This window comes from Chrysemys picta, chromosome 6, assembly GCF_011386835.1.
Source record: "Chrysemys picta bellii isolate R12L10 chromosome 6, ASM1138683v2, whole genome shotgun sequence".
NCBI lineage: Eukaryota > Metazoa > Chordata > Testudines > Emydidae > Chrysemys > Chrysemys picta.
This window is the reverse complement of record NC_088796.1, coordinates 20,183,782-20,210,593: the sequence shown is the minus strand read 5'-3', so window position 1 is coordinate 20,210,593 and position 26,812 is coordinate 20,183,782. Positions and strand designations below refer to the sequence as shown.

Here is a 26,812-nt window from a genome sequence, read left to right as displayed (position 1 = left end):
TCAGCAACTGATTTATTGCCTTTGTAACTCGTGATCTTGAGCTGCCTCCTTTGTATTAATGGCTTTGGTGTAGTTCAAAATATTGGCTAGCAGATATCTTTATTTGTAATAGCTGTATACCATTAGTGGGGACAGACATTCTTCTTAGAAAGATTATTTTTCTAGATATTAATTGTTTTTAATGGTGATTAAAATACTGGCACTGCACAGCAGAGCTAATGAATCCAAAACACATTAGGAAAGGCTTCCGCTACCTGACAAATTTAGCAAATAGTCTTTCTTATGCTCACTATGGATCTCAAGTTTGGCCTGGTGTTAGGCTACTTCATTTAAAAAAAAAAAAAAAAAAAAAAGATATACTCCATGCAAAAATGTATAATCGTATAGACCCCAATTCAACAAAGCATTTAAGTATGTGCAAGACATTTTAAATGCATGCCTATATACTTCAATGGGACTACTCAGATGTTTAAAGTTAAGTATGCGTGTAAGTGCTTTGCTGAATAGAAATGGGATCAAATTAAGCACACACTTAAATCCACTGCTTTATTTTATATATAAGCACATATACATATATTACCAATAATAATACCATCTCACAGAGATGATGTGAAAATAAATTCAAGAACATTTGTGAAGCATTCAGCTCCTCATTCTAGTGATGAGCGCCATAAAAAAAACCCATGACAAAATGAATAATTCTGTATTCAGAGCAGGGTTTGAAGAGTGTGCAGTAAATAAGGCCTGGGGCTGAAAATGAGGAGAAAACTAAATACTGAACAGCTGGTTATTTAGTGAGTAGGGTCCATCCTGTGCACAGAGTAAGGCAGGAATCCCATGATCATGTAATTAAAGACTATTATAAAACATATTCATATTTCAAAATAGAGTCTAAGGCCAGAAGGGACCATTGTGATCATCTAGTCTGATCTCCTGTATAGCACAGTCCATAAAACACCTCCCAAATAATTCCTAGAGCAGATCTTTTAGGAAAAAAACATTCAGTCTTGATATAAAAATTGTCAGTGATGGAGAATCCACCACGACCCTTGGTAAATTGTTCCAGTGGTTAATTACTCTCACCATTAAAAATTTATGCCTTATTTACTATCTGAATTTCTCTAGTTTCAACTTCCAACCATTGAATCATGCTACAACTTTCTCTGTTAGACTGAAGAGCCCATTATTAAATATTTGTTCCCCATGTAGGTACCTATAGATTGTAATTAAGTCACTCCTTAAAACTTCCCTTTGTTAAGCTAAACAGATTGAGCTCCTTGAGTCCATCACTAGAAGGCATGTTTTCTAATCCTTTAATCATTCTCATTGCTCTTCTCTGAACCCTCTCCAATTTATCACCATTGTCCGTGAATTGTGGGCTCCAGAATGAGACACAGTATTCTTGCAGCAGTTGCACCAGTTCCAAATGCAGAAGTAAAATAACATTTCTACTCCTACTCGAAATTCCCCTGTTTATGCATCCCACGATTGCATTAGCTCTTTTGGACACAGAATCACAGAGCAAGCTCATTTTCAGCTGATTATCCACTATGATCTCCACATCTTTTTTGGAATCACTGCTTCCCAAGATAAAGTTCTCCATCCTGTAAGTATGGCCTACATTATTTGTTTACAGATGTACACTCTGACATTTAACTGTACTAAAACACATTGTTTCCTTGTTCCCAATTTACCAAACAATCTAGAGTGCTCTGAATCCGTGACCTATCCTCTTCCTTATTTACCACTCCCCCAATCTTTCTGCCATCTGCAAACTTTAATTCTCTATCAATTGAATCCCGTATCAGCGACTCCATTGTCTTCCCTGGGCTCGATGTCAGGCTCACAGGCCTATATTACCCAGGTCATCCTGTTTACCCTTTTAAAAAGTTGACAGACTAGCTTTCTTCCAGTGTTCTCGAATGTCCCCAGTGCTCCAAGACTTATTGACCAGCAAGTTCCTTAGCCAGCTCTTTTAAAACTCTTGGATGCTAGTTATATGAACCTGCTGATTTAAAAATGTCTAACCTTAGTAGCTTTTGTTTAACATTCTGCAGTGATACTAGTACAATGGAAAGTGTATTGCCATATGATGAGACTGCATCATCTGTTTTTCCCAAAATACAGAACAGAAATATTTATTGAACACTTCTGCCTTTTCTTCATTATTATTGATAATTCTACCATTTGGATCTTGTAATGGACAAATACTATTAGGATTTTTTTTGTTCCTAATACATTAAAATAATCTCCTCCTTATATTCTTTAACTCTGCTGGCTATGGATTTCTCCTTGTGCCCTCACCTTCCCTTATAAATGTTCTACTATTTCTGATTTATATTAATTACTATCAACTTCTCCTTTCTTCCATTTGTTATAATTTTTTTTATTATTAACAACAACCTGCACAAGGGGGCCAAATTAAGGTTTTAGAGGCAACTTTAATTCTGCCACTTTGAGTGCTTGACTTTGCAACCTTAAAGTTCTTTTAATGTAGAGTGTGTGTATGTAATTTCCTAGGGTTTTAATAAAGTAAACTGAAAACAAAAACAAACAAACAAAAAAACCCAACCAAATTCCATCATGTAGAATCGTACTGATGTCTATGTGGATCACCAGCAGTTGGACCCTTTAAATTCACAGGATAGACCTCTGCCATCTGAGTTAACACAGTAACTGACAGCAGTAGTAGGTTGCCATCCTTCACGTGCACAAGCCATTATGTTGGCATTAGTCCTTCATGTTGCCAGTGGATTTCAGAGATATTTTCAGACAGCAGAAAAAGGACACTCAGGAATCTTGTGTTCCATTCCACCATCTGGAGAGGAGTGTGCGCTAGTGGCCACAGACTTTTCTGTCCCTGTTCCCCAAAAGCCCTATCCCTTCTGCCCACCTTGTACCTTCCAGTTTGTCCCTGTGCCAGCACTCTCTCTTCCCCCACCCAAAGCTCCTCATCTAAGCTTCCCCAATACTACCCTAGCTCCTCATCCCAGTCTCCTCACTAAACTAGAACCAGTTTCTCTCATGAGGCTCAGTTCCAATCTCTTCCCTCCAAATTCCCCACATTGACTCTCAATTCACCCTGCTGTCCCAGTCTCCCTTCCACCTCTTTTCCCCACCACTGAGTACCAGTCTTCCCTCCCAAGTCTTGTCCGTCAGGTGCCTTCTTCTTCCTCCTCCTCCACGTTGTCTGGGGTGCCAGCAGAGGGAGCACTGGCAGCACAGGAGAGAATCTTCCTTCTCTCAGTTCCTTTATCTGGTGCCACAGTGTCCTCCAGAAGTCAGGAAGAGCAACTGAAGGTACAGTCCTGTTTAGCCCCTGGAGCCTTGGACTGGAGCAAGTCCAGTGCAGATGGAATTTCTGGAGAATTTAGCTACCAAACTCTAACAAGTCTCTACTGAGCATGAGCAAACTATGATTATTTCAAAGGGACAGTAAAAGGTTCATCTCAGATATCCCTGTCAATATCAACTCCCTGCTCCAAAGCACGAGTGCGACAACTCTCAAGAAAACTATTGTAAGATTTTGGGTTTTGTTTTTTTAAACATGGACAAAACATGAGGGTCTTATAATGGAAAATGTTAGGCAATCTTAAATACAGTTATCACTGCACTGAGCAGACTCCATCCAGACAACATTCCTGTTCTCCAGTCAGACCATGCATGTGCCTGTCCCACAGATAGGCTGAGCATGTTCCCTCACACAGCTTCAGGTTTGAAAAGTTTCCCAGAAATCTGTCCTCCTAGCTGCTGTAGCACCAGGCACTGGGACTGAGAGCAGGGAGACCCTCTCTCCTGTGCTCTCAATGTCCCTACTGCTGGTGCCCAGGCAACTTGGAGGAGAAGCAAGTGGCCTTACTGGAATGCAGAGAGATGAGGTGAAGGTGTGGGAGGCAGAAGACAGGGACAGGATGGAGGGGACACATATAGAAGGGGTCAGGCTCAGAGAGGTGGGGTAAGGGTAGAAGTGTCTGTAATGACTAGAGCACACTTCTCTCCAAAACCTGGAATGCTGGATTCCCAGTCTTAATATTTTTTATTGTTAGCAAGTATCTGTGAAACCCATAACTAGCAAATGTGAAACTGGCAAAATGTGTGTCTTTGCAATCTTAATTTGGGCTCTGTGAAGATTTATATTATGACATAGTCTAATTATAAGGTCACATACTATCTTTTCCACAGGACGGGCAGCACATAGGAAAACAATTAGGGTTGTATAGTGTATGAGGCTGTTGTCTGTAGGACCCTCCCACCTCATTTGTTGCAGTAGTTGAAGTGTGTGTTGTGAATATGACAGGGGACTTTGGAAGAGGAAGAATGGCTTTATGGTTAAAGCTGTTGAATGCCATCCTGGAGAACTGGATTCTGTTCTTGCCTCTACCATAGAGTTTCCATGTGATGCTGGGCAAGTCACTTAAACCAAACTTTTCTCATGTCTCCACTTACCTCATAGCCCCAGCTGGACAGGTAAGTTCAGGTTCAAATTACATATACATTTAATGGTTTTGTGCATTGATGGGAGGGGGGAGATTTGGCAACAGCAGGCATACCAACACACAGCAAGCCTTCAGTGTAGACATACCTTAAGTGGGTAATCCTCATTTTCAGTCCTACTTAACAGTTGGAGTCTGATTTGCAGAAGTGCTGCAAGTGAACTGTGCTTTGAAGGTATGAGGTGCTATATAATGCTAAATACTATTAAACATCAGGCCCTAAGTATCTCACACTGGGCACCCAAAAATTAGTGGATACTTTGTATCTTAATATCTCTGTGCCTCCCTTCCTCATCTGTAAAATGAGGATAATACCACCTGACCTGAGAGGATGTTATAAAGATCAATTCATTAATGTTGTGAAGCACTCAGATACTGTACTATTGTGGTATGCATCCAGGAGAAGATTCCTAGCAGGGTCAGAAGGGTGTGCAGTACATAAGATAAGGGGCCACATGCTGAATGATGAAAATAAAACAAAATATTACCTAACTACTCAGTTGCTGAGCACAATCTATACTGTGCATTGAATGAGGAAACAGTCCTGTGGAAACAATAGTACAGTATATACTCATTCATTAGCCCATTTGTTTATAAACCGACCCCCCAAAATGGATAGGTAAAAATAGCAAAAACTGTATGACCCTTTCATAAGCCGACCCTATATTTCAGGGGTTGGAAAACGTTGGCTCCCGGCCCGCCAGGGTAAACCGCTGGCAGGTCGGGACGTTTTGTTTACTTGGAGTGTCTGCAGGCATGGAGCCCCTCAGCTCCCTGTGGCCATGGTTTGCTGTTCCCAGCGCCACTTCCCGCAGTTCCCATTGGCTGGGAATGGTGAACCGTGGCCACAAGGAGCTGAGGGGCTCCATGCCTGCAGATGCTCCAGATAAACAAAATGACAATGTATTAGATCAGGGATCGGCAACCTTTGGCTTGCGGCCCACCAGAGTAAGCACCCTGCCAGGCCGGGCCAGTTTGTTTACCTGCTGCGTCCGGGCCAAGGGATGTGCTGGCTGCCGCTTCCCGCCACCCCCATTGGCCTGGAACAGCGAACCGCGGCCAGTGGGAGCTGTGATCGGCCAAACCTGCAGACGCGGCAGGTAAATAAACTGGCCCGGCCCGCTAGGGTGCTTACCCTCGCGGGCCGCGGGCCAAAGGTTGCCGATCCCTGTATTAGATATTCAATTAAATGATTCCATAGAGTTTAAAATCATCAAATTTTGATGTAGACCCGTTTATAAGCCGACCCCCGCTCTTTGATGAATCACTTTTTTACCAAAAATATTTGGCTTATGAACGAGTATATATGGTATATGATTTTGTAATTAAAGACTTTACCATTATGTAAATGCAGAAGGGAACCAAATTAAAGTTTCTTGGGTAACCTAATACTGGCCTTTCCTAAGGTTTGGAGTGTTTGACTTTGTATGCTTAACATTCTTTTAATGTGTTTTGTTTTTCTATTGCACACATGCGCGCACACATGTCCTTCCGAAATTTTCACTTGCTTAGTTTCCTGGCCAGAAAACAGTCAGAGAGTCAGCTGCTGTTAGACTTTGAGAAGTGTAAAAAGGAAAATGGTAGCCCCAAGATGTTTATAGACTAGGACCCTCACTCAGGAGTACCTTAGAAGTGTTGGGGGCCAGCATAGAACAATAGTTGGAATGACTGTCAGGTTGTATAGTATAGCAAGGGAAACCCAAAGTTATCCTTTGAAAGATAGTAGGTAATCTGCAAAAACGAAACAAAAAATCTCAAAAACCTCAAATATGTTGTCATTCATGACACTGACTGAGTTAAAGTGCAAAACACTTATCATTAATAACTATATTGCTAGCAGTGCTTTGAAAAATATACTACATTAACAATGGAGCAGAGTATTTTCATATTCAGGACAGAACAGTCATCCAGATTTATCAGCCCATTAACTTTATAAACATAGCATTAGCTGCAGTTTAGGTGTGATGTGGTGAATCTGTAATGAGAAATTCTTTGGGTGGCATTTTATAATTAAATATCTCATGAACCATTTGTAAGGTCAACACAGATTAATGTGAGATGTCAGGCAAGGTCACTGTGTGAATTTCTAAAGAATTCCATTCTCACAGACTGGAAATATCACAATTAATGGATATTTTCTAAAATACAGTATAGCATGATACATGCATTTTATATAAATTTAAAAGAACCTACAGTATTAAGTTAACAGGTTGCCAAAATAAATTAATTACTTTTAATGTGCTATTCTCAATTTAAGAGGGTGTGTGTGTGTGTGTGTGTGTGTGTGTGAAATATTGTATATTTTGGCTACATATTGTTTTTCTCATTCCTTTACCTTTGAAAAATTCACAATATATAACTTCTCTAGAAACACACCATGATATACAAAATATATAGATTAGCCAAGCTGTGATAGGGATGGCCTCTGCAGCTCCCCCTTCTAGCCCTCTTTGGCACTATTCACCTGCCTCAGTTCCTGCTTCCCTCCCCCCACACATGGGGAAAATCTCCTAGGTAGTAATCTCTAGAGAGGGAGCACCTGCTTAGCACTGGGAACAAACTTAGAAAACAATCCCAAGTGCAATCCAAACAAAAGCGTCTTCCACCCCTCCTGGGCTCAGTTCTTTCCCGCTCTCCTACAGATCACTGACTGTCAAAGCTTTTCCTCTCTGGGAGTCTTCATTCTTCCAGGACTAGTCACAGGAGCCTGCGACCCTCCTCAATTATCTCCAGGTTATCTGTTTGGAAGTTACGCTTCTCCTGGGCCTGCCAAAGGAGCCAACTACCTTCTTGCAACACCCCCTCTACCAGTTAAGCTCTCACAGTCCTTTGTAGGCATCCCAGGACTGCTTCCAAGCGGAGTCTAATAATTAAACAGGGCCATCTTATCTCTCCAAACTGAGGTCCTGTGCAAAATCCAGCTCAACCAAACCCTAGGATCAAGGACCTACCATTTCATCTTCTCCTAAGCTTCCATTTTGCTGCTAATAAACCCTTGATATCAAAAGGATCAGAAGAGGTTGTGAACATAAACCAATACCAGCTGCCTAGAATGATGCCAAATACTACAACTCTTGCCAACTTCTGTGATGAATCATGTGGAGCACAGACGACATGCCTAGAAACCTCAACGGCAATATTTTTGGCATCTTCTTCTGCTTCTCAAGGAAATGATCAAGAAAAGGAAGTCACAGTTCCTGAAATTGGAATTGATATTAAGCTATGATGGCATTAATTGTTTACACAGATTCCCAATGTACCCAAGATCACCTTTCCGACCTAGAACAAAGTCAGTCTTTCTAGCTTCTTTGTTGCACAGAGCAGAGAAACCAACCCTGGAGCCCTTAGATGTGTCACTGGCCATAAATACAACCACCAAAATTGGAGTTAAGTGTGAAGATATATTGAAAACTGTGTCAGAACAGGTACTAACAATCTGCCCTTTTAAGGGCAGCAAGTGTAGTGGATGGCATCAGCCAAATACTTCATTGGTAAGTCACCTTCCCCTTCTCCTTTGTCTCCAATGTATCATTTAGATTATGAATCTTTTCTTATTGATAGTCTCCAAGAACTCTGTCATCCCAGTTCCTGAAACTGCCTAAGTTCAACACAAGGGTAGATGTAGACATGATGTATCATCAGGAAAAGCAGTAGACTCTGTAGCTTAGAAAAATCACCTGATGTCCTCTACCACTAGTGCCTTGGTCACAATCTGCCCACTCACACCAACCAAGAAGATCACCATGATTCACAGATGAAGCTTACAGGCAGAAAGGTAGAATCCCAAAGGAGCAAAACACATTTCAAATCCATTCACCAACATCAAACAATTCTTATAAGACCACACCATGCAGTAAATGAAGTAAAAGGAAATTTCTGCTCTTTTGCACTTAGGGCAGAAGAATCACATTCTGCATAGTGAACAGGTTAACGAACCCTGACTGCATAGTCCAACCACTGATTACTATGAAGAGTGCTCAGAGTGCTGATAGTTTTAAGGAGAGAAAATTCCATTTCTGACCAGGCCATCTTGTCAAACCTAACATCCCTGCCAGGGTTTGACTCTATCAAACAGGATGATGGTAAAGCAGCCCTGGAAAATATTAGAGCCACAACCTGTGAAATGGAGCCATGGTGCTCCTGGCTTGTGAAACCCAGCAAAGAACAATTATGCCTCCTGCTAATACTTAATGCCTTCTTCAGGAAAACTAGTATTACCAAATTGCTTGAAAAATAAAGTAGCACACACCCAGCCCTCAAGAAGCCCTTTTCTGAATCCTTTCTAATTCCAATATATCTTTTTTGAGATGGATGACCACATCTGCACACAGTATTCAGGATGTGCGCATACCAGGGATGTATATAGATTTTTGACTGCTGCTGCACATTGAGTGGATGTTTTCAGAGAACTATCCACAATGACTCCAAGATCTCTTTCTTGAGTGGTAACAGCTAATTTAGACCCCATCATTTTATATGTATAGTTAGGATTATGTTTTCCAATGTGCATTACTTTGCATTTATCAACATTGAATTTCATCTGCCATTTTGTTGCCCAGTTACCCAGTTTTGTGAGATCCTTTTGTAGCTCTTCACAGTCTGCTTGGGACTTAGCTGTCTTGAGTAGTTTTGTGTCATGTGCAAATTTTGCCACCTCACTGTTTACTCCTTTTTCTAGATCATTTGTGAATATGTTGAATTGAACGGGTCCCAGTACAGAGGGACACCACTATTTACCTCTCTCCATTCTGAAAACTGACCATTTATTCCTACCCTTTGTTTCCTGTCTTTTAACCAGTTACCAATCCATGAAAGGACCTTCCCTCTTATCCCATGACAGCTTACTTTGCTTAAGAGCCTTTGGTGAGGGACCTTGTCAAAGGCTTTCTGAAAACTTAAGTACACTATATGCACTGGATCACCCTTGTCCACATGCTTGTTGACCTCCTCAAAGAAGTCTAGTAAATTGTAAAGGGAAATCATGCCTCACCAAAAACCATGTTGACTCTTCCCCAGTAAATTACGTTCATCTATGTGTCTGACAATTTTGTTCTTTAATATACTTTCAACCACTTTGCCTGGTACTGAAGTTAGGTTTACTGGCCTGAAATTACCAGGATCACCTCTGGAGCCCTTTTTAAAAATTGGCATCACATTAGCTATCCTCCAGTTATTTGGTACAGAAGCTGATTTAAATGATAGGTTAGAAACTACAGTCAGTAGTTCTGCAATTTCACATTTGAGTTCCTTCAGAACACTTGGGTGAATACCATCTGGTCCTGGTGAATTATTACTGTTTATCAATTTGTTCCAAAACCTCCTCTAATGACAGCTCAAAATGGGACAGTTCCTCAGATTTGTCACTTAAAAAGAATGGCTCAGGTTTGGGATTCTCCCTCACATCCTCAGCTGTGAAGACTGATGCAAAAAATTCATTTAGTTTCTCCGCAATGGCCTTATCATCTTTTAGTGTTCCTTTAGCATCTCGATCATCCAGTAGCACCACTGGTTGTTTAGCAGGCTTTCTGCTTCTGATGTACTTAAAAAAATTGCTATTACTTTCAAATTCTTTTTTGGTCTTCCTAATTATGTTTTTACATTTCATTTGCCAGAGTTTATGCCCCTTTCTATTTTCCTCACTAATTTCCCCTTTTTAAAGAATGCCTTTTTGTCTCTCACTGCTTCTTTTACTTTGTTGTTTAGTCACAGTGGCACTTTTTTGGTTCTCTATGTTTTTTAATTTGGGGTATACATTTAATTTGAACCTCTATTATGGTGTCTTTAAAAAGTTTCCATGCCTCTTGCAAGGATTTCACTTTTGGCACTGTCCTTTTTAATTTCTGTTTAACTACTTTCCTCATTTTTTCACTTTCTGAAATTAAATGCTACAATGTTGGGTTGCTATGGTGTTTTCCCCACCACAGAGATGTTAAATTTAATTATATTATGGTCACTATTACCAAACAAAAAGAACAGGAGTACTTGTGGCACCTTAGAGACTAACAGATTTGTTAGAGCATAAGCTTTCGTGGACTACAGCCCACTTCTTCGGAAGTGGGCTGTAGTCCACGAAAGCTTATGCTCTAATAAATCTGTTAGTCTCTAAGGTGCCACAAGTACTCCTGTTCTTTTTGCGGATACAGACTAACACGGCCGCTACTCTGAAACCTATTACCAAACAGTCCAACTATATTCACCACTTAGTACTACATCAAGAATTGCGTCCTCTTGTGGGTTCCAGGACTAGCTTCTCCAAGAAACAGTCATTTAGTGCGTCAAGAACTTTATTTCTGCAACCCAACACCACATACAAGAAAAAACAACCCAACTCAACGCACACAGCCAGCAAATCAGACTGAAAAATCAGCTGCAATAAGACAGATATCATGACCCTTAATATTGCCTCACCATCACCAATACGTTTATCACGTTCTCACCAATGTAGAAACATTCACATACTTGGACAGCACCACCAGCCAGGATGGTGGAAGAAACCAGGATATCCAGAACAGAATCAATAAAGCCCAGAACACCTTCAGGAGCTTAAATACAGTCTGGAAATCATCAAAATACAACCCCAAAACCAAACTGAAGATTTAGAGTTGCGTACTTTCAACACTACTTTATAGCACAGAATGCTGGGGAACGAAAAAACATGATATGTCCAAACCGTCTTCATTTCATACAACCTGTCTCAGAAAAATCCTCCGTATCTTTTGGCCCAGAACAATATGAAACCAAGCCCTATTCATACAGTGCAGCCAAGAAGATATGAGCACCATTGTTACCGGGGGCATTGGAGATGGATTGAACATGTGCTTCAGATGGAAACTGATTCCATCACCAGAATAGCACTAAGATGGACACCGGAAGGCAAGTGAAAACGAGGCTGCCCGAAAACAACATGGTGAAAAGCAGTTGAAGCTGAGCTGAAAAACCACAGCTGGGGAACCACTGAAAGACTTGCCAAAAACAGACAGGAGTGAAGGAGCTTCGTTGTTGCCCTAAACACCAGAGGTGTAATGGGTACTAACTAACTATACATTGCTGAGTGCATGTGTTCTCTCAACAGGCATTCCCCTTCCTTTTCAGGAGCCAAGTGGCTTTTCCTTGTGTACCTTTAACTTGTAGAGCACTTACAACAACAGGCTTTTGGATACTAAAATAAGATAATAATTTTCCTGGATCTTAGGAGAATTCACAGTACTCAACAAAGTGACTCATTTATACATCATCCTTGAAAACAACCTTGATGCAAAACTACCTACGCAGAAATTAGAAGTAAGTTTTAGAGGAGAAGAAAAAGCATTTTTTTTTTAAACAGAATTTCTCTGTTTAACCTTATGTATGCACCTGATCCTTTACCCTGTAAAGTAGAACAACTAGGAGGGTAAGAAATGAAGAGAAAACAGCATATCTTCAGACATGCTACAGTAGACAAAGCCTTGGTGACCTCTGCTCTTAAGTAGGTAGGACACTGCATTATGAACTGACTGGAGCTTGTCCAGGGTCAGCATTTTCATTTTTAGGTGCAAAGCATTGCAGAAGCGCAGCCTGAAGGTCACAAATGCATGGATCATTGCAACTAGAATCCCACTGTGAGGACAATTTCCTAGATCGCTAAACACCAAAAAAAGCATTACTCACCACTGTAATTGTACCATACATCCAGAAGCAATGAAGAATCTAGCACGAGTTTGAGGCTGTGTGCCACTTTGATTGACTGTACTTTGACATCCTGAACCAATGGTAGGTTAGAGCACTGGCAAGCTCGGTATAATGTTTTCACCTTTCCCTACCATCACCACTTATCTCTCTCTTGGACTGCATTTGAATCAAAGCACTAGAATGCTTTTAATTCATTTGCTTATTTTTTCCAGGTATTGGGTCATCATCGTGTAGATGTTGCACTTGTGCAGTGAAGAGATATATTTTCATGCTCTATTAATTATAATTACTATAAATTATTCTTATTATCCACATGCTGGTGGTACCATGGTGCCTCATGATCTATAGGAGTGGTCCAATGAAGATGTTGAAGAGGAGTGAGAATATTAAGCTATTCTGGACTTCACATGATAAGGTTTCTGTCAGAGGTACCACAGCCCTCAAAACCTGTCCAAGATAAGTGAATGCACCCAATGTACATTTGCTCCTATTAGGTTCTCATGAGTGTTAGCATCAAATGATCATTCACTGGCACTGACTGCTGAAGACAGCAATATAAACATGGAAGCTTGTTTCCTGTCCACAGTCAGGATAGGTCCATCAGCACCAGCAGGGCCATGTCCTGTTCTGAACCCAACTATGAAGGTTCAATATGCTGTAACAGCACAGATCTTATTGGACCTTAGAAGCCATCACATTTTCAGTAACCTTGTCAAACTCTTTGTTCTATCATATCAGAGACTTAAAATTCTATTTCAGCTCTGCAGATAGGATCCTGGGTGACTTAACTGATCCTCCTTCATAAAGTATCAGGGAAGGAAGTAAATTATACTTGCCAGCCCTTACTCAGAAAGAATTGTGAAGTACTGAGAATTAAGGCCATTCAGTGGAAGCGATGGGACCAGAACTCATGGTCTCCTGGTTCCTAATCTAGTACTTTTCCCATTAGGCCACATAGGTATTTTTGAGAGGAAAGCAGAAGCAGAGGTATGCACACATGCACTCTTGGGTGCTTATAAATCTACACTATCTAGATCGGTGGAATTTTCAAAAGCACGTTAGGCAACCAATTCCCATTACAAGTCCAACCTTGAAATAATTCAATTGACTTTAATGGGAGAGGAACTTAACTCCCTCAGGTGCTTTTGAAAATCCCACCATCTATTCATAAACTTCATATATTGCTCAGCTACATATTTCAGAAACAATTTCCTGATAGTCAACATATTAATATGAAGCTAAGTGCTCAAAATTGGTTCCTTTTCCTTACTCTATGAAAATGAGATTAGTGAACAAGGAGTATTGAAATAAAACCCATTGAATAGTTATGAGGTGGTTAAAAGAGCAATGGAGGACACAACATAGAATACTTACAAGTATGTCTTGCCAAGGAATAGTTTGATCCACCACTAGTTAAACCAAATCCCTCAGGAATTTGACTGGAACTGCGTGGCCTCGTCAACAGTTTTGGCGGTTCAATTTCAGCTCCAAATTCTGCTCCAATCACTCCTAGCAAGACAATAGCAGTGGCTTGCTTCCGTCTCTCCTCATAAGAGGTAGATATTTTTTTCATTTGTGGGAGACCAGACAGACAACCTGCAATGTAAAATAAAGGGCATTAGGATGACTGGTCAACAATATTAGAAGTGGAAGGCCATCCCAATCAAATTTTACACATTTATGAGAATTTTTCATATTTATAACAAAACTACTTTTCAGCTATTTGAACATATACTGCTGGGAAAATGTTATTGAGAGTTGTCAGAAAACATCAAATACATATCAAAGGTCAAATGGGAGGACAAAACTGGTCTCTTTTCAATCTCAAGGCACTTGTTTGCTATGCTTACTTCCCCCTACAGGAAAATGTGGAGCCAGACAATTTTTAGATGATTGGTCCTGGTTCCATTTTTTCTCTCAGAGTCCCCAGTCCAGGCTAAAAATTTAAGTACGATTTTCCCTTTCCTCAGTCTTCAGTACCACCTACAGAAAAGTAGCATGTTCTTATAGGAAAAGCTGTTTTAGTTTCATAGTTCCTCCAAATTTGTTAATTGAAAAAGAGTGAAAGTATAAGCATCCCTATTAGAATATAGTCCCAATTCAGGTGATGTTGTGGCTATGATGGTGATATGCCAACCAAAGGGGTGGGGTGGGGTGGGGTGGGTAAGAATCTAAAACCTTAACAATGCTAAGGGGGAAAAAATCAATAGTCACTGCCTTCCCAGAAAGAAGGATGAAAATCGACTACAAACAAAGTGATACTTAAACATTTTAATTTTTTATAACTTATTTCACATATACATAATTAAGATATACAGCACACAAATGGTACCTGAGATTTCGATACATAAATATAGTATCCTTTTATGTGTTTTATATAGCATACTTGGAACATGAAGCAAACCATGCTCCCCTCCCCCAGCCCCAGCAAGAAGCATGCTCCATAACAATAGTTCAAAGGAAAGCTCTATTCTGCAGTTGCACTGATTGTTCTGTCAGCTGACCTCTGCAGAAGGGAATTGCTAACCGCTGCCGAGCTCCTTAGCTGACAAATGAATGATCGCGGCTCCATCTATTTTCACTATGGCCGCCTCTAGCCCAGGTGCTCAGACAGAGAGCCCGGTGTGACATCTTAGATCAAGATGAATTGGCACAAACTCCTGATCCAAGATTGTTTTATACCATTTAATTTAGTTTCTTCCCCTGCTTGGATGAGCACAGCTCTGGTTATGGATTTCTATTCTAATGTACTGAAGCAGGCACTGAAAGAAGCCAATGAAGCAGATGCTGGAGCAGGGGACTGCAGGGATACTGATCAATAGGCAAGGCATTGACCCCAGCCGCTCAGCCTCTGCAATGGCCACTGCTTAAAGAAAAGAAAAGAAAGAAAGAAAAAACACATGTGCTGCTTCCAGTAGGAAATTAAACAACAGAGGCACTTGGTGAATTCCTGCCCCCACCTTGTTGTTCTTCCTTCTGTTTGATTACAATAATATTGAATTAACCCTTTATTGTACCGTAAAGGGTGTATTTTAAAACAAGATCCTTAAAATCATAAGCCACGTCCAATAAATCTGTCAAATTTCACCCCTAAACTAACAAGTAACCCATTAACAGGTGCGTGTCCCATAACGCCAGAATTCTGAAGTTAAAGTTAAACTATCAATCGCCCTATTGCCAGATATTTTAATTATATTCTAAAAAGAAGGCTATTATGCATTTATCTCACAATTTACAGATGAAAATTCACTGTCTGACACTGCCACTCATGGTCTGTATATTAAGCATATAGGAGTTTAAATCTCAGCAATTCTTACAACTGTACTTCTCAAGAGTCTCTAGATTGTAAGAATCTGACTCTTTGTTAACAAAGCAGTAAATGCTGTGACCAAAACAGGGTGAAGGTAATGTAGTTCTGACAGTCTCATTAGCAACTCATTGTACCAACATAAATTGCTCCTTCTCTCTCATCATTGTATTTTTTTTTCCTCCTTCACAGGGAAAAAAAAATCTGAGTGAGCACTTGTTTTTGCCCTTACTTGCTTTGAATTATTAGTAGGAACACACAATTAATTGTAATGATTGCCTACAAATAAACTGACAGCCAAATGGGAGATTTTAAAATGAAATGTCTATAAAAATAGTCCTTTCTACAGTTGCATTTGTCTCATGAAAATTTGGTATTTTCTCACAGCGACGTGCCTCCATTTAATCATGCTAAAGGGTGACACAGAGATCCATTTTCTTGACAGGACGGTTGATCACCCTATCACAGTAAGAAAATTAATAACCTCAAATAGCTCTACATGGAAAAAAGAAGCTACACCGGTGAAAGGAGAAAATGTTCTACATTTTAAACCATATAGATAACACACTTTCTGTATTACACACAAATAGAAGTGACAGATTTCTTCATTTGCTCAGATTTAGCAAAATGAACACATATATTAAAATATATTTCAAAGCATAAAATCTCTTTAATACTAAAACAAAGCCAGTAGTTAACCATTGTCTCTACAGATACCTTAATGAGTAAATATTTTTCTAAACTGTTTAAATAAAAATATGAGTAAAATATTTTAGAAGTTTAAACTGTTTAAAGGGCTGTGAGATATTGATTACTTCATTTAAAAAGCAGTCAGAGTGCAACCACGAGGTCAGGATAAATTTAACAGTTTGAAGCACTTTACTAAATAACTCTAAAGATCATGTTAATTGGCTTTGCAGAGTTCTAGGGTAAAATTAATTTTATCTTAGCTTACAATAAAAGGATTAAAAGACATATTAAGTTCTTCAGGTTTAACTGGAATAGGAATCAATTAATTTGAATTAAGGGTAAAGGCAGTTTTATGAGAGATGGACTACTACCAGATACTTTATATCTCCTATTAGGAACATATTGATGGTACTCTGTTATTGTATTAGGTATTAAAATCTCAGAGAAGTAGATGCTAGGACAATGTAAGGATAAACCATAAGAACATATGTTGCTAATGTAGTGGATTCTGATCACAGAGTGGATGCCTCTTTTGGTTTGAGTCCACCCAGGATGTTTTCCAGCTGTGCCCCCATCAAGTGCTACAAGTCTATACAAAGCTGTTATATAAAGTTACGGTGGACTATAAACTTGCATATTTTAGCCATTTATGTAGAATGCTACACATGTGAATGTAATCAATAAGATTTAATCATTATCCATAAACATCTATATCATAATATTCCTCAATGGAGAAAACTAACAAACATCAAGCTTTCAGCCTCTGCTTTCCATGGCATACCTTGTCATTTTTGAGAGACATTTCAAGCGTGATTATGTATAATGCACATATACAATACTTTCTATCAAACAAAACAAGAAATAAACAGTTTTAACAAGTTTGGTCAACACAGCAAATTAATTAAACAAATGGGGCACTGTGTGGGTGCAGGGGGCCTGCCAGTGGAGAACCCATGATCAACGTTTAAATAGACAGGAAAGACAAAGGGTGGGAGAAAAGAACTATATTACTCATGCTTTGGCAGCACATACTAGAATTGGAATGATACAGAGAAGATTATAATGGTCCCTGCGCAACGATGACATGCAAATTCATTGCAGATGGAGATTTGAAGCACAGCATGATTAAGTGACTTGCCCAAGATCATAGTAGTAAGGGGAGAACCATGCCTAGAACCCAAATCTCAATCCAGCACCTTACCCAAAAAACAAACGCTACTTTCAATTCTTGTATCTATCTCAGCAACTTCTATAGCACCTACCATTAAACACTGAATGCGGTAATTTAGATTTGGAAAGCACTGCCCATAGAGAATGACTTTCAGTGAGAATATTCTCAGGGCACGTATGTTTCATTCAAGAGTATTTCACTCAAAACAAATAAAAATATCCTCCTTGTTTGCCATTATCATGTTCTCCCCATCTTTTACCCTCTTTTCTGTTAAGAAAAGCATATACAGCACAATGTGGCAAAAGCAGAGATTAATAGCAACAACCAATGACACATTTTGTGGATTTGAAATTTTGGAGACAGTTTTCAAAAGATAGGAAGTTTTATAAACCGAATATCTAATAACTACAATGAAGATATGGGATTTTTTACATTAATGTGAGATGAAAATAAATTCTATAATTGCAGTTTAACGTTCACAACAACTGGAAAATCTGAACATACAAAAAGGTTATTTTCAAGCCCCTACACAAAACATTTACACAAAAATTAAAGCTGGGTAATTTAAATAATTCTTCCTCAGACAAAGCAAAACAATTTTCTCACAACATATACATTAACCCAATACATTCGTAACAAGCTCTTAAAAGTGTAACTCACTGCAGATAACCTTTATTGTCCTATTTATATTGCAAATAAATTAAAGTTAACTGCATTTAAAAATTTAGCAAATCATATGCACAGAACAAGCACTTTAAATTGATCAGAACATTTAACAGAAAGCCAAATGCCAACTTACAACTTTTCCCAGGTAGTTAGCTCCTAAGACAATACACAATAGAAGAAAATAATAATGTCTACAATATTTCAATGCTTCTCAAACCTTATGAAGAGTTGTTAATGTCTCAAATAAACCAGAACTGAAAAATAATAGTATAAAACAATACTCAGAATGGGAGGTAGCAGAATATTTGCCACAAGTGGGAAGAGAGACAATATAATTCATTTGATTTAGCCTCCAGAGAGTTATGGTTCCTTCTTTCATTGATGAAATGAATAAAGTAGCCCTTGCTACTATGTACAAATATTCGGAGGGCCTGAAAATTTAGCTATTCATTATGTTGGCAGTTTTCTTCCACTGATGTAACAGACAAAATTCCTCCACAAACCCACCCTGTGATATTTTGGAGTGTTGTTTATTTTTGAACTGGAGAATATTATAGATGTGTATCATGACCCCTGCTGGACTATAAATGTCCTGCCCATGTTTAGTAATTTTATATAATAAAGGTGAGCTGCCTTATTAACCAGATCAAGTTTTCTAATGCTGGGCCTGAATATCCTGTGCATTTCTTTTCTAAACAAATCATGTCCAGATTGCCTAAGTAGAAATCCAAACTAGCTCAAACTTTAAAAGAATCAACACCATCGTTGTCACAAGATTTTACATCATTCTCTCAATACTTACATAAGTCCTAAGTAATATGGGTCACTTACATATGGATGTCAGAATAAACACGTTGTCACATTTTCTTAGGTGTCACTTTCTCCTAAGAGTTGTTACGGATTCTACACCACCACTATCCTAATTATGGAGATAAACTTCTACTTTTTAAAGTCCTTTACATTTATATTACAATTGTCTATTGATCTTAGTTGTAGAACCTCAACCTACAACTATTTTACCTTGGGGTAATTATGTGGACTTCCATGGAGTTACTGATATTTACATCAGTGCAAGTGAGAGAAGAATGAGACCATTAGTGTATCCACAGAGATGTCCCCAGAACTGGTTTTCTATACAACTTATTATGATGATTACTTTTTTGATTTCTAATTTTGTTTTAAATTAGTTTGTAGCTTGATTGTCACCATAACTTTTAGAATGCAAACCAATACAGTGCTATCTTGAATCTAGAAGCCTGACAACAAACAACAAAAGAGGGAGGAACTTCTCAGTGACTGTTAACTCTGAAGCCCAACAATGTTAATATATACTAGTACTGTTAAACATTTAATGGCTACCTGTAGTAAACATACGTCTTATGTGGGTGCACCTATCTGTCATGTCCTGACAGCACATTCAAAAGCTTATGCTGCATGATAAAAGGTTAAAGGTTTAAATGGGTAAACTACTATTTTTTTCCTTGATCCTCAATGGAGAACTCTCCTCCTCTACTGCCAATCAATGGACTTCTTTATTCTTTCTTTCCCCAACATTAAGAGACTGGATTGGATTCTCACTAGAGAAAAATCAATGCCAGTCCTTGTAAAACTGGGGTAAATATGAGGTGCTCCCTCCTCAGAAACACCTTAATCTGATACTTTCATAGCCCCCCCGACCCCCCCATTAGGCTGGCCTGGGGATCAAGCCTGTGAATTAAACATGGGTCTCATGCAGTAGTTTAATGCACTAACTACAAGGCTACCAGTCTGGCTATTAAACAATCTTTTAATTATTCATATAATTGAGATAATAATTAAGGTCAGTAGGTAGTAAGAATGAAAGAGTAGTTTACCATATAGTCATTTATAATGTGCTAGACTCCTGTGGCACACCTTCTAGAATTTTGTGCGTTTCATATAAAACTTGCCCAGCAGAAGTACAAGCACTTCAATTTAAAAATCTAATTAGTGTTTTTAATGATTCTCTTTGTTTTATATATAGATAGGGGCTACTAAAATATCACACACTGGGCCACGTGGCAATAAGAAAAAAAGCAAAATTTCAGGTTTTTAAAGAAAAATATCTTACTGCAGATTTTACCAAACTTTTCTGAAGTTGGTAAAGTGTACAATTTCTAGAAAGGAGATTTGCATATTTAGATAGCTTGAGAGCACTCAAAACACCATTTAAAAATTCAGTTTATGAAACATTAGTTATGAGATTAGGGCAGTGGCATATTTTTCCCCAAAAGGAAGAGTAATGGAGTGGCAATATTATAATATATTACAAATATACTATAATATTTTAAAAGTCAAGATTTTTTCTATTTAATTTTCATTTCAAATCATGTACAGTTATTTTATATTTAAACATTTAAAACGTACAGAAAATTGCAATATCTTTCTTTTGCAGGAAACATTCTATGGGTTAACAAGAATAACCATTTATATTAATAATACACAGAATATTTTTAAACAGCATGACTTGCCTTTTTGAGGTGCCCATGATTTGGACACCAGTTATATACTAACCACATAATGAAGCATCTCAAACATAGCACAGAATGTTAAAACCTCTTATGGTAAAACGAAATACTAGAGTGTATTCTTTCTAAAAACAATCATGCAAACATTTACATCCACCAAGAAAGCCCCAGAAATGAGCAGAAGGTACCTTGGTTTAAAGTTCTAATTTGATGGGCTTTGTCTCTAACAGCATAGACATCCACGAATACAAAGTATGATCGGAAATCTTAGTATGGGATTAGAACCCATCTGTAAATCCTTATGATTCTAGTGAGTTCATTTCATCTTATTCATTACAGACTCCTTGAAATAGGTGATTGCAAAATTCAATGTCTTTATTCATGAGTTAATATTGAAATATTCATGTTTACATCTGTTAGCAATTTCATAAGTCTGTAACCAAAACATTTAAGGGTAGCTAACAGCAACCATAAGGGTTAAGACACTGATTTTCTACAGCATAGCTGCTGCTATTCTAAGCTGATAATGTGTTTAAATCCACACCAATGAAACCAATACAACAGTGTTTTATTCAAGGTGAGACCAAATAAACCTGTCTGAAGCTTTGAGAAATAGGCTTTGCAGTACACTTTGAGTCCTAAGTGCCTTTCAGTCCAGGGATCTGTCATTAAATAATCATTAGCCATCATTCATTCTTCCTAAAAAGCTTAACATCTAAACTTGTTCAGCATTCACTAAAGTGTTACTATAGACTACCAAGTACTCATTAGCACTTAGTGATGTTTATACCATTCTCTTTAACAACTTATGGCCTTGTTACAACATACCTTGGAATATCATGGTTTCACTGAATGCACAATATATTCATAGCTTCCAGGTATCCATGAAGATTAAATGATTTGTATATGGTCTTGTCAAAATAGAATACTATTTGTAATCTTATATTTACTCATATATTTACGGTTTACTGAAACTGTTTCATATCTTATTGCACATTGTCAGTGATTCTTAACATTTCCTAACCTCAGTTTGCCTCAATCTTCAGATTTAGACCAGTGACAGATGAGATTTTAATAACTGTACTAATCTATCCATGGATTTCTTTTGAGATTCACTCTGTTGCCTGTTTTGTTACAGGTAACACGGACTTGGACTTTAATTGTTGAATTATAATGAGGATGCACTATACTAATCACAACAAACTAATTTCACCTTTAACTGCAAAATACTGAGGTTGTTACTGTCGGGCACTGGCTATCCCTAACAAGATACAGCAAACAAGGATCAAAAATTAAATATTTATTTAATTCAGAATAGCATGTTAAGCAGTAATGTTTCCTTTTTGGTATGTACAAATATACAGTTGATTGTTTTCTTTCCAGTTAAATTAACCCTTTCTTTGCTCACCAACAATTTATTTGGAAAGTATGTGTGTTGGAAATTCCCTATTCATTTTTAAAATCCAAGACCACAAATTAATTATTATGCCTTGCAATGTTTGTCTCTCTCTCATTGGTAAGTTTGACTAAGTGATCATTACATTAGTTTAATATAATTCTGTTAAAAGCCGTATAATGTCAGATTTATTTAATGAGTTGAGAATTAATTTTAAGTATGCCTGTGCATTGTATTTATTATGCTACCATTTGTTTATTTTACCATACATGTATAAATTATAAAGATTCATAAATTATACAAATATTTACTGTGTGATGATCTTGTAATTTCAGTTACTAGATAAAATTGTGCATCTGTATGCAGCATTTAAAATTCCATAGATTTCTCAGTTTTGTGCTGTAATATATTAGAAATCTATAGCTTATTTCATCAATATCATCTGCATAAATGTACAAATAACATACATAAAATCTTAACCCTCATATAATTGCATAACAATAAAAATAATATTAGAAATAGAACATACATACATAAAATATATGCCTCACAGAACTGGGATATTCTGAGTATGCGGTTCTACTGTAAATAAAAGGAAATTCTATTTTGTTTCTATTAAAGTGAAAAAGAAATCTGGCCTACTTTCCCAATGTAAACTGTAAAGAATCCATTTTGTCTAGGACAATTTTTCACTGGTCTACGCTCTGAGAGAAAAAGAATCATCTTCATCCATTTTATGCTCCTTGAAATTCAATAGAGTGAAATATTCAGTCATAAAAAGAATGCTACAGTACAGAATAACAGTCTAGTGAATAGCAATATACTATAGAAAATAAAAATATCTACCTAGATATATATAAATGAATTTTCTATAAGTTATAAGATTAACAAATAACAATAATTAAACAATATCTTGCGTCTTAGAGTTATTAGTATATTTAAACATACATTAAACAACAAATGGCAGAGTTAAATATCTGAGTAACCAAACCTAGAATACCTTTTCTTGTTTTCATTTTGAATTAGTAGATTAATAAAATTATATTCTTACAATGTGACAGTATTTAAACTGATATGAATATTGAAAAATGAATCATGAGGTATACTACATTGATACTAGAATTTCATAATATTTTTTTCTTGCCAATGCATCAGTTCTGGTTACATTAAAAACACAGCTAGAAATACCAATACCTACAACTTTAACAAGGAAACGAAATATTACAAAATAATAGTTAAAGGTCACTTGTCAGCAAGTTTTGTGTCTGAAAAGAGACTAGTTAGTTTGCATGTAGTTAATAGCTAGACAATAAAAAATAAAAATGTTTTCTCAAATGCTTTTAAAGATATGTTAGATTAATTGTTGTTAAAAATAATTTATAAAAACCAAAACCAAAACCAAACCAAAACAAACAAAAAAAACAACCAAACTTCATCACCTGATCAATAAAAGCAATTCATTCTTGAATATCAAATCTCTCTGTACACAGGTAAAACATCCAAATGTAAAATTCAGATTTATAGTGGTTTTACTGAAACATGATTACTACTTTCTTGAAAGGGAATGTAAGAGTAAAACTATTTTAAATTATAGTCATTTTGAAAATGAGTTGCAACCTATCCGGATTCTTTAAGAATAGATCAGGTTCTTACTAGAAATCAATGAGAAGGCAGGTAAAATTAGATAGCCATGATCTGCCAGGAAATCAATAAGAGATACAGCAAAATCAGACTCTAAGTCCTATGTTTTTTAGAAACTAAAATTCACTTTTCCTGTAAGCAAAATTGTTAAAAGTTAACAGCAGAATGAATACTTTCAAATGTCATTATACAATTTTAGAGACAAGGTGGGTGTCTCTCTACTACCCTAGGACCAACACAGCTACAACAACACTGCAAAGATCATATAATTTTGACTCATCCAGCTTCATAAAAATGTTTTTTAAAATATATTTTTTTTTTAATCCCAGTTTTAATATGATTAAAATACATTTCTCCATGGCTTGTTTGACTATATTTCCATTAAATAACTTAAAATGCTTAATTAAATCATTTTGACAGTGAAATGATCCAACCATTACTACACACAAATAATAGGATGTATTTATTTTTAGGGGGGTGGGTCTCATCACAGTATCTGTACATTAATTTTAAGAAAATTTTTACCTCTACGCAAATGAAAACTTAAAAGGTAAAATTATAAAGTAAAAATTGGGTGCCAAAGTTGTGACATAAAAAGGGAAAGCTGAATACCACCACAGGGAAGCAAGGCAGAAATATATTTAGAATCATTTAACAGTATGGATTAGCAAATTAATAAAAGAAAGGGACATTCAGAGTTGTATATGTAGCTATAGTTTAACCCACCTAGTTTCTCAAAAGTAATAAACAGCAGTTATATTTAGTGATAGATTCTCAGCCTTTTCTTAAAGCTGATTCTATATTCCTTGAACACCAAAATTCCCAGTGATATCAGTGAGAGTAAACTGGGTATGTAACAAATAGAGGGAAGGGCCTGGAATTTATTTTCCGTGTGCAAACATGTAATGTAAATACACAAGCAAATTTTGTGGTCTATTATGCATACATATTTTTATTAATATAAACATGTGACTATTACATGCGACTATACATTTCTGTATTATTTAACCTGTTATATTAAAGCATGGAATATTTTATGGGGAAATACTGACTGACTCAGAAAAAACAAAGAAGAGCTTTACATGTAAAGTTAAATATTATTGGCTAGTATGTCAGCACAAATATTTTAAGATTCACAAGTAGTAATAGGTACATTTTTAGCAATTTCTTGATTCTTTAACGCAATATTCTTTAACATGCATGTATATTTTATTATGATTACAAAGCATTGAATCTCCAATTAGGTTTCACTTTCAAACAGTATAATCAATAGGATATGCTTTTCACTTTCTGGTTTACAGCTGTGTATTCGTATTAATTATGAGAAATGAGTATATACATCCTTACTCAGAAAAATGCAGAAGAACGTATCATTTTAGACGTTACCAATACATTGATTTGTTTAGAAGTAAAAGCAAAAGAAAGCCATCAACAAGGAAAGCACAAATCAGCATCAAAATTATAACAGGCCCTACTGTATTGCAGAAGCTCAATACTAGACTGCAGCTGCTGGAGGAACTCCAGAGAGAGTTAACCTGATGTGATAAAAGGCTTGACAAAGCAATTCTGACTGTGCAGCAATGCTAAGTTGTGGGCTAATACGAGAACAGGGGGCCCAATCGGTGTCTTTCAACATGCGCAATTTACACATGGCTTTATCAATAGCCCTAGTGCTGAATACAGAACACACTCTATTTGGCTTTCAGTCAATTAAGCTTTAAGCTGTCAGCAAACAAGACTTTTAAGTTAATTTTGAATCACCGCGAATCAAGTTGAAGGTTGTGAAAGGGCGCGCTCACATGCCGGCATGAAAAAAGCAATTTAATTGCCTCTGAATAGCTATTATTATGCTGCAATTGACCTACTGAATCTAAGATGATCTATTTATTTATCAAAGTGCAACCAAAGACTAGTAAAAGAATTAAATTTATGAGCTAAGCTTTTAAAATTTTGCATAAGTAGGTAAAATTACACATTTCTGTGTACAATATAACAGATCAAAATATTAGATTATTTTATGTTCAACATGTTTTATTTAATTTACATTAAGTGACATTGCTTATTTAAAGAAAGAAAGTATTGTAAACTTAAACTACAGATATCTGAAATGTAGAAACAAATAATTTTCAATACAATTATTCCAATTACAGTTAATATCTTTTTCTCAACTTGAGTCAAATGGACTGTGTATAAGTAGGCGATTGCTTTAAATGACCATAACTTCAAAAATAGAATGTATTTAACTTTGTAGAATAAGAAAACAGCAAAAAATCTAAGATTAGACTTCTGAAGTTACAGCTATAAAGTTTGTGTCAGAACTTTATTTTTCTTGATGTCAAACAGAGTAAGAAGATTGATTAGTTTAAATGTATGTCATAGGAATCACCATTATGAATTTTTTTTGTAATTTTATAAGTTCTTTTCACTCTGTAATAGTAGCTTCTTGGGAGTTTGCTAGATTATAGACTTCATAAGGAAACAGATTTTTATTTCAAAGCACTTCAGAATGTGCAGAACTTTAAGCACTAAGGTACTCCCATTGACTTCACTGGAGTAATCATATGCTTAAAGTTATGTATACAACTAAATGCTTTGCTGGATCAGGGCCTAAATTTTTCCTTTTGCATTATACATACATAATGCTCTATTATTTGACGGTTACATAAGTACTAGGCTGTATAAGCAAACTTTTTTTTTTTTTAAATAGGAAGAAAAATCATTGAAGTATTTGGACTGGAAAATTCAAGCACAATTAAACTATTTTGCAAAGAGAAAAATGAACATTTTATCTGTAAACATCAGCTGGGTTTTTTAAAAGATGCAATGGGTACAACAGATTCTTCTATTGCAGGATGGTGCAAGGAGCTGACTAGATACTATATTATTGGGAAGTTCAGTGTTGCATGAACACCTGCTATATTCTCACAGAGTCAGAACATATATGGGCTTTTGAGGTTGCTCATTTGGAGAACCCCAAATAATGTCTCAAGACCTAAAACACTAATTTGAAATCTGAATTTAAACAAGCAGAGTTCCACAGCATATATCTTTGGCAAGGATTGAGGTCTTAGATTGTAAACTCTGTGGGGCAAGGAATCAAATTCTATCTGTATTACACAGCATCATGCTATCTTTGTTGCTATATAAAATATTATTAATAACTAAAATCTGATTGCAGAATTTTTATAATTGGTGATATGTGACCTAACAAGAACATGGCTTAATGCATTGTGGAATATGAAATTTACAGCATTGCAACGTGAAGGGAAAAAAACCTTACTTGTAAACTGTGTA

General features: G+C 36.9%; 1 protein-coding gene and 1 pseudogene across 7 annotated transcripts in view; one reads left to right on the top strand and one right to left on the bottom strand.

Moving 5' to 3' along the window:
- WDR7 (WD repeat domain 7) overlaps positions 1-26,812 on the bottom strand; it is a 343,609-nt gene that overhangs the window by 121,273 nt on the left and 195,524 nt on the right. For all 7 annotated transcript variants that reach the window (XM_024103360.3, XM_005296832.4, XM_024103361.3 and 4 more), the window contains one exon: positions 13,536-13,757. In XM_024103360.3, coding sequence (XP_023959128.2) covers positions 13,536-13,757 — 222 coding nt within the window. The remainder of the gene's footprint in view (positions 1-13,535; positions 13,758-26,812) is intronic.
- Positions 17,174-17,271, top strand: LOC112059265 (U6 spliceosomal RNA; annotated as a pseudogene).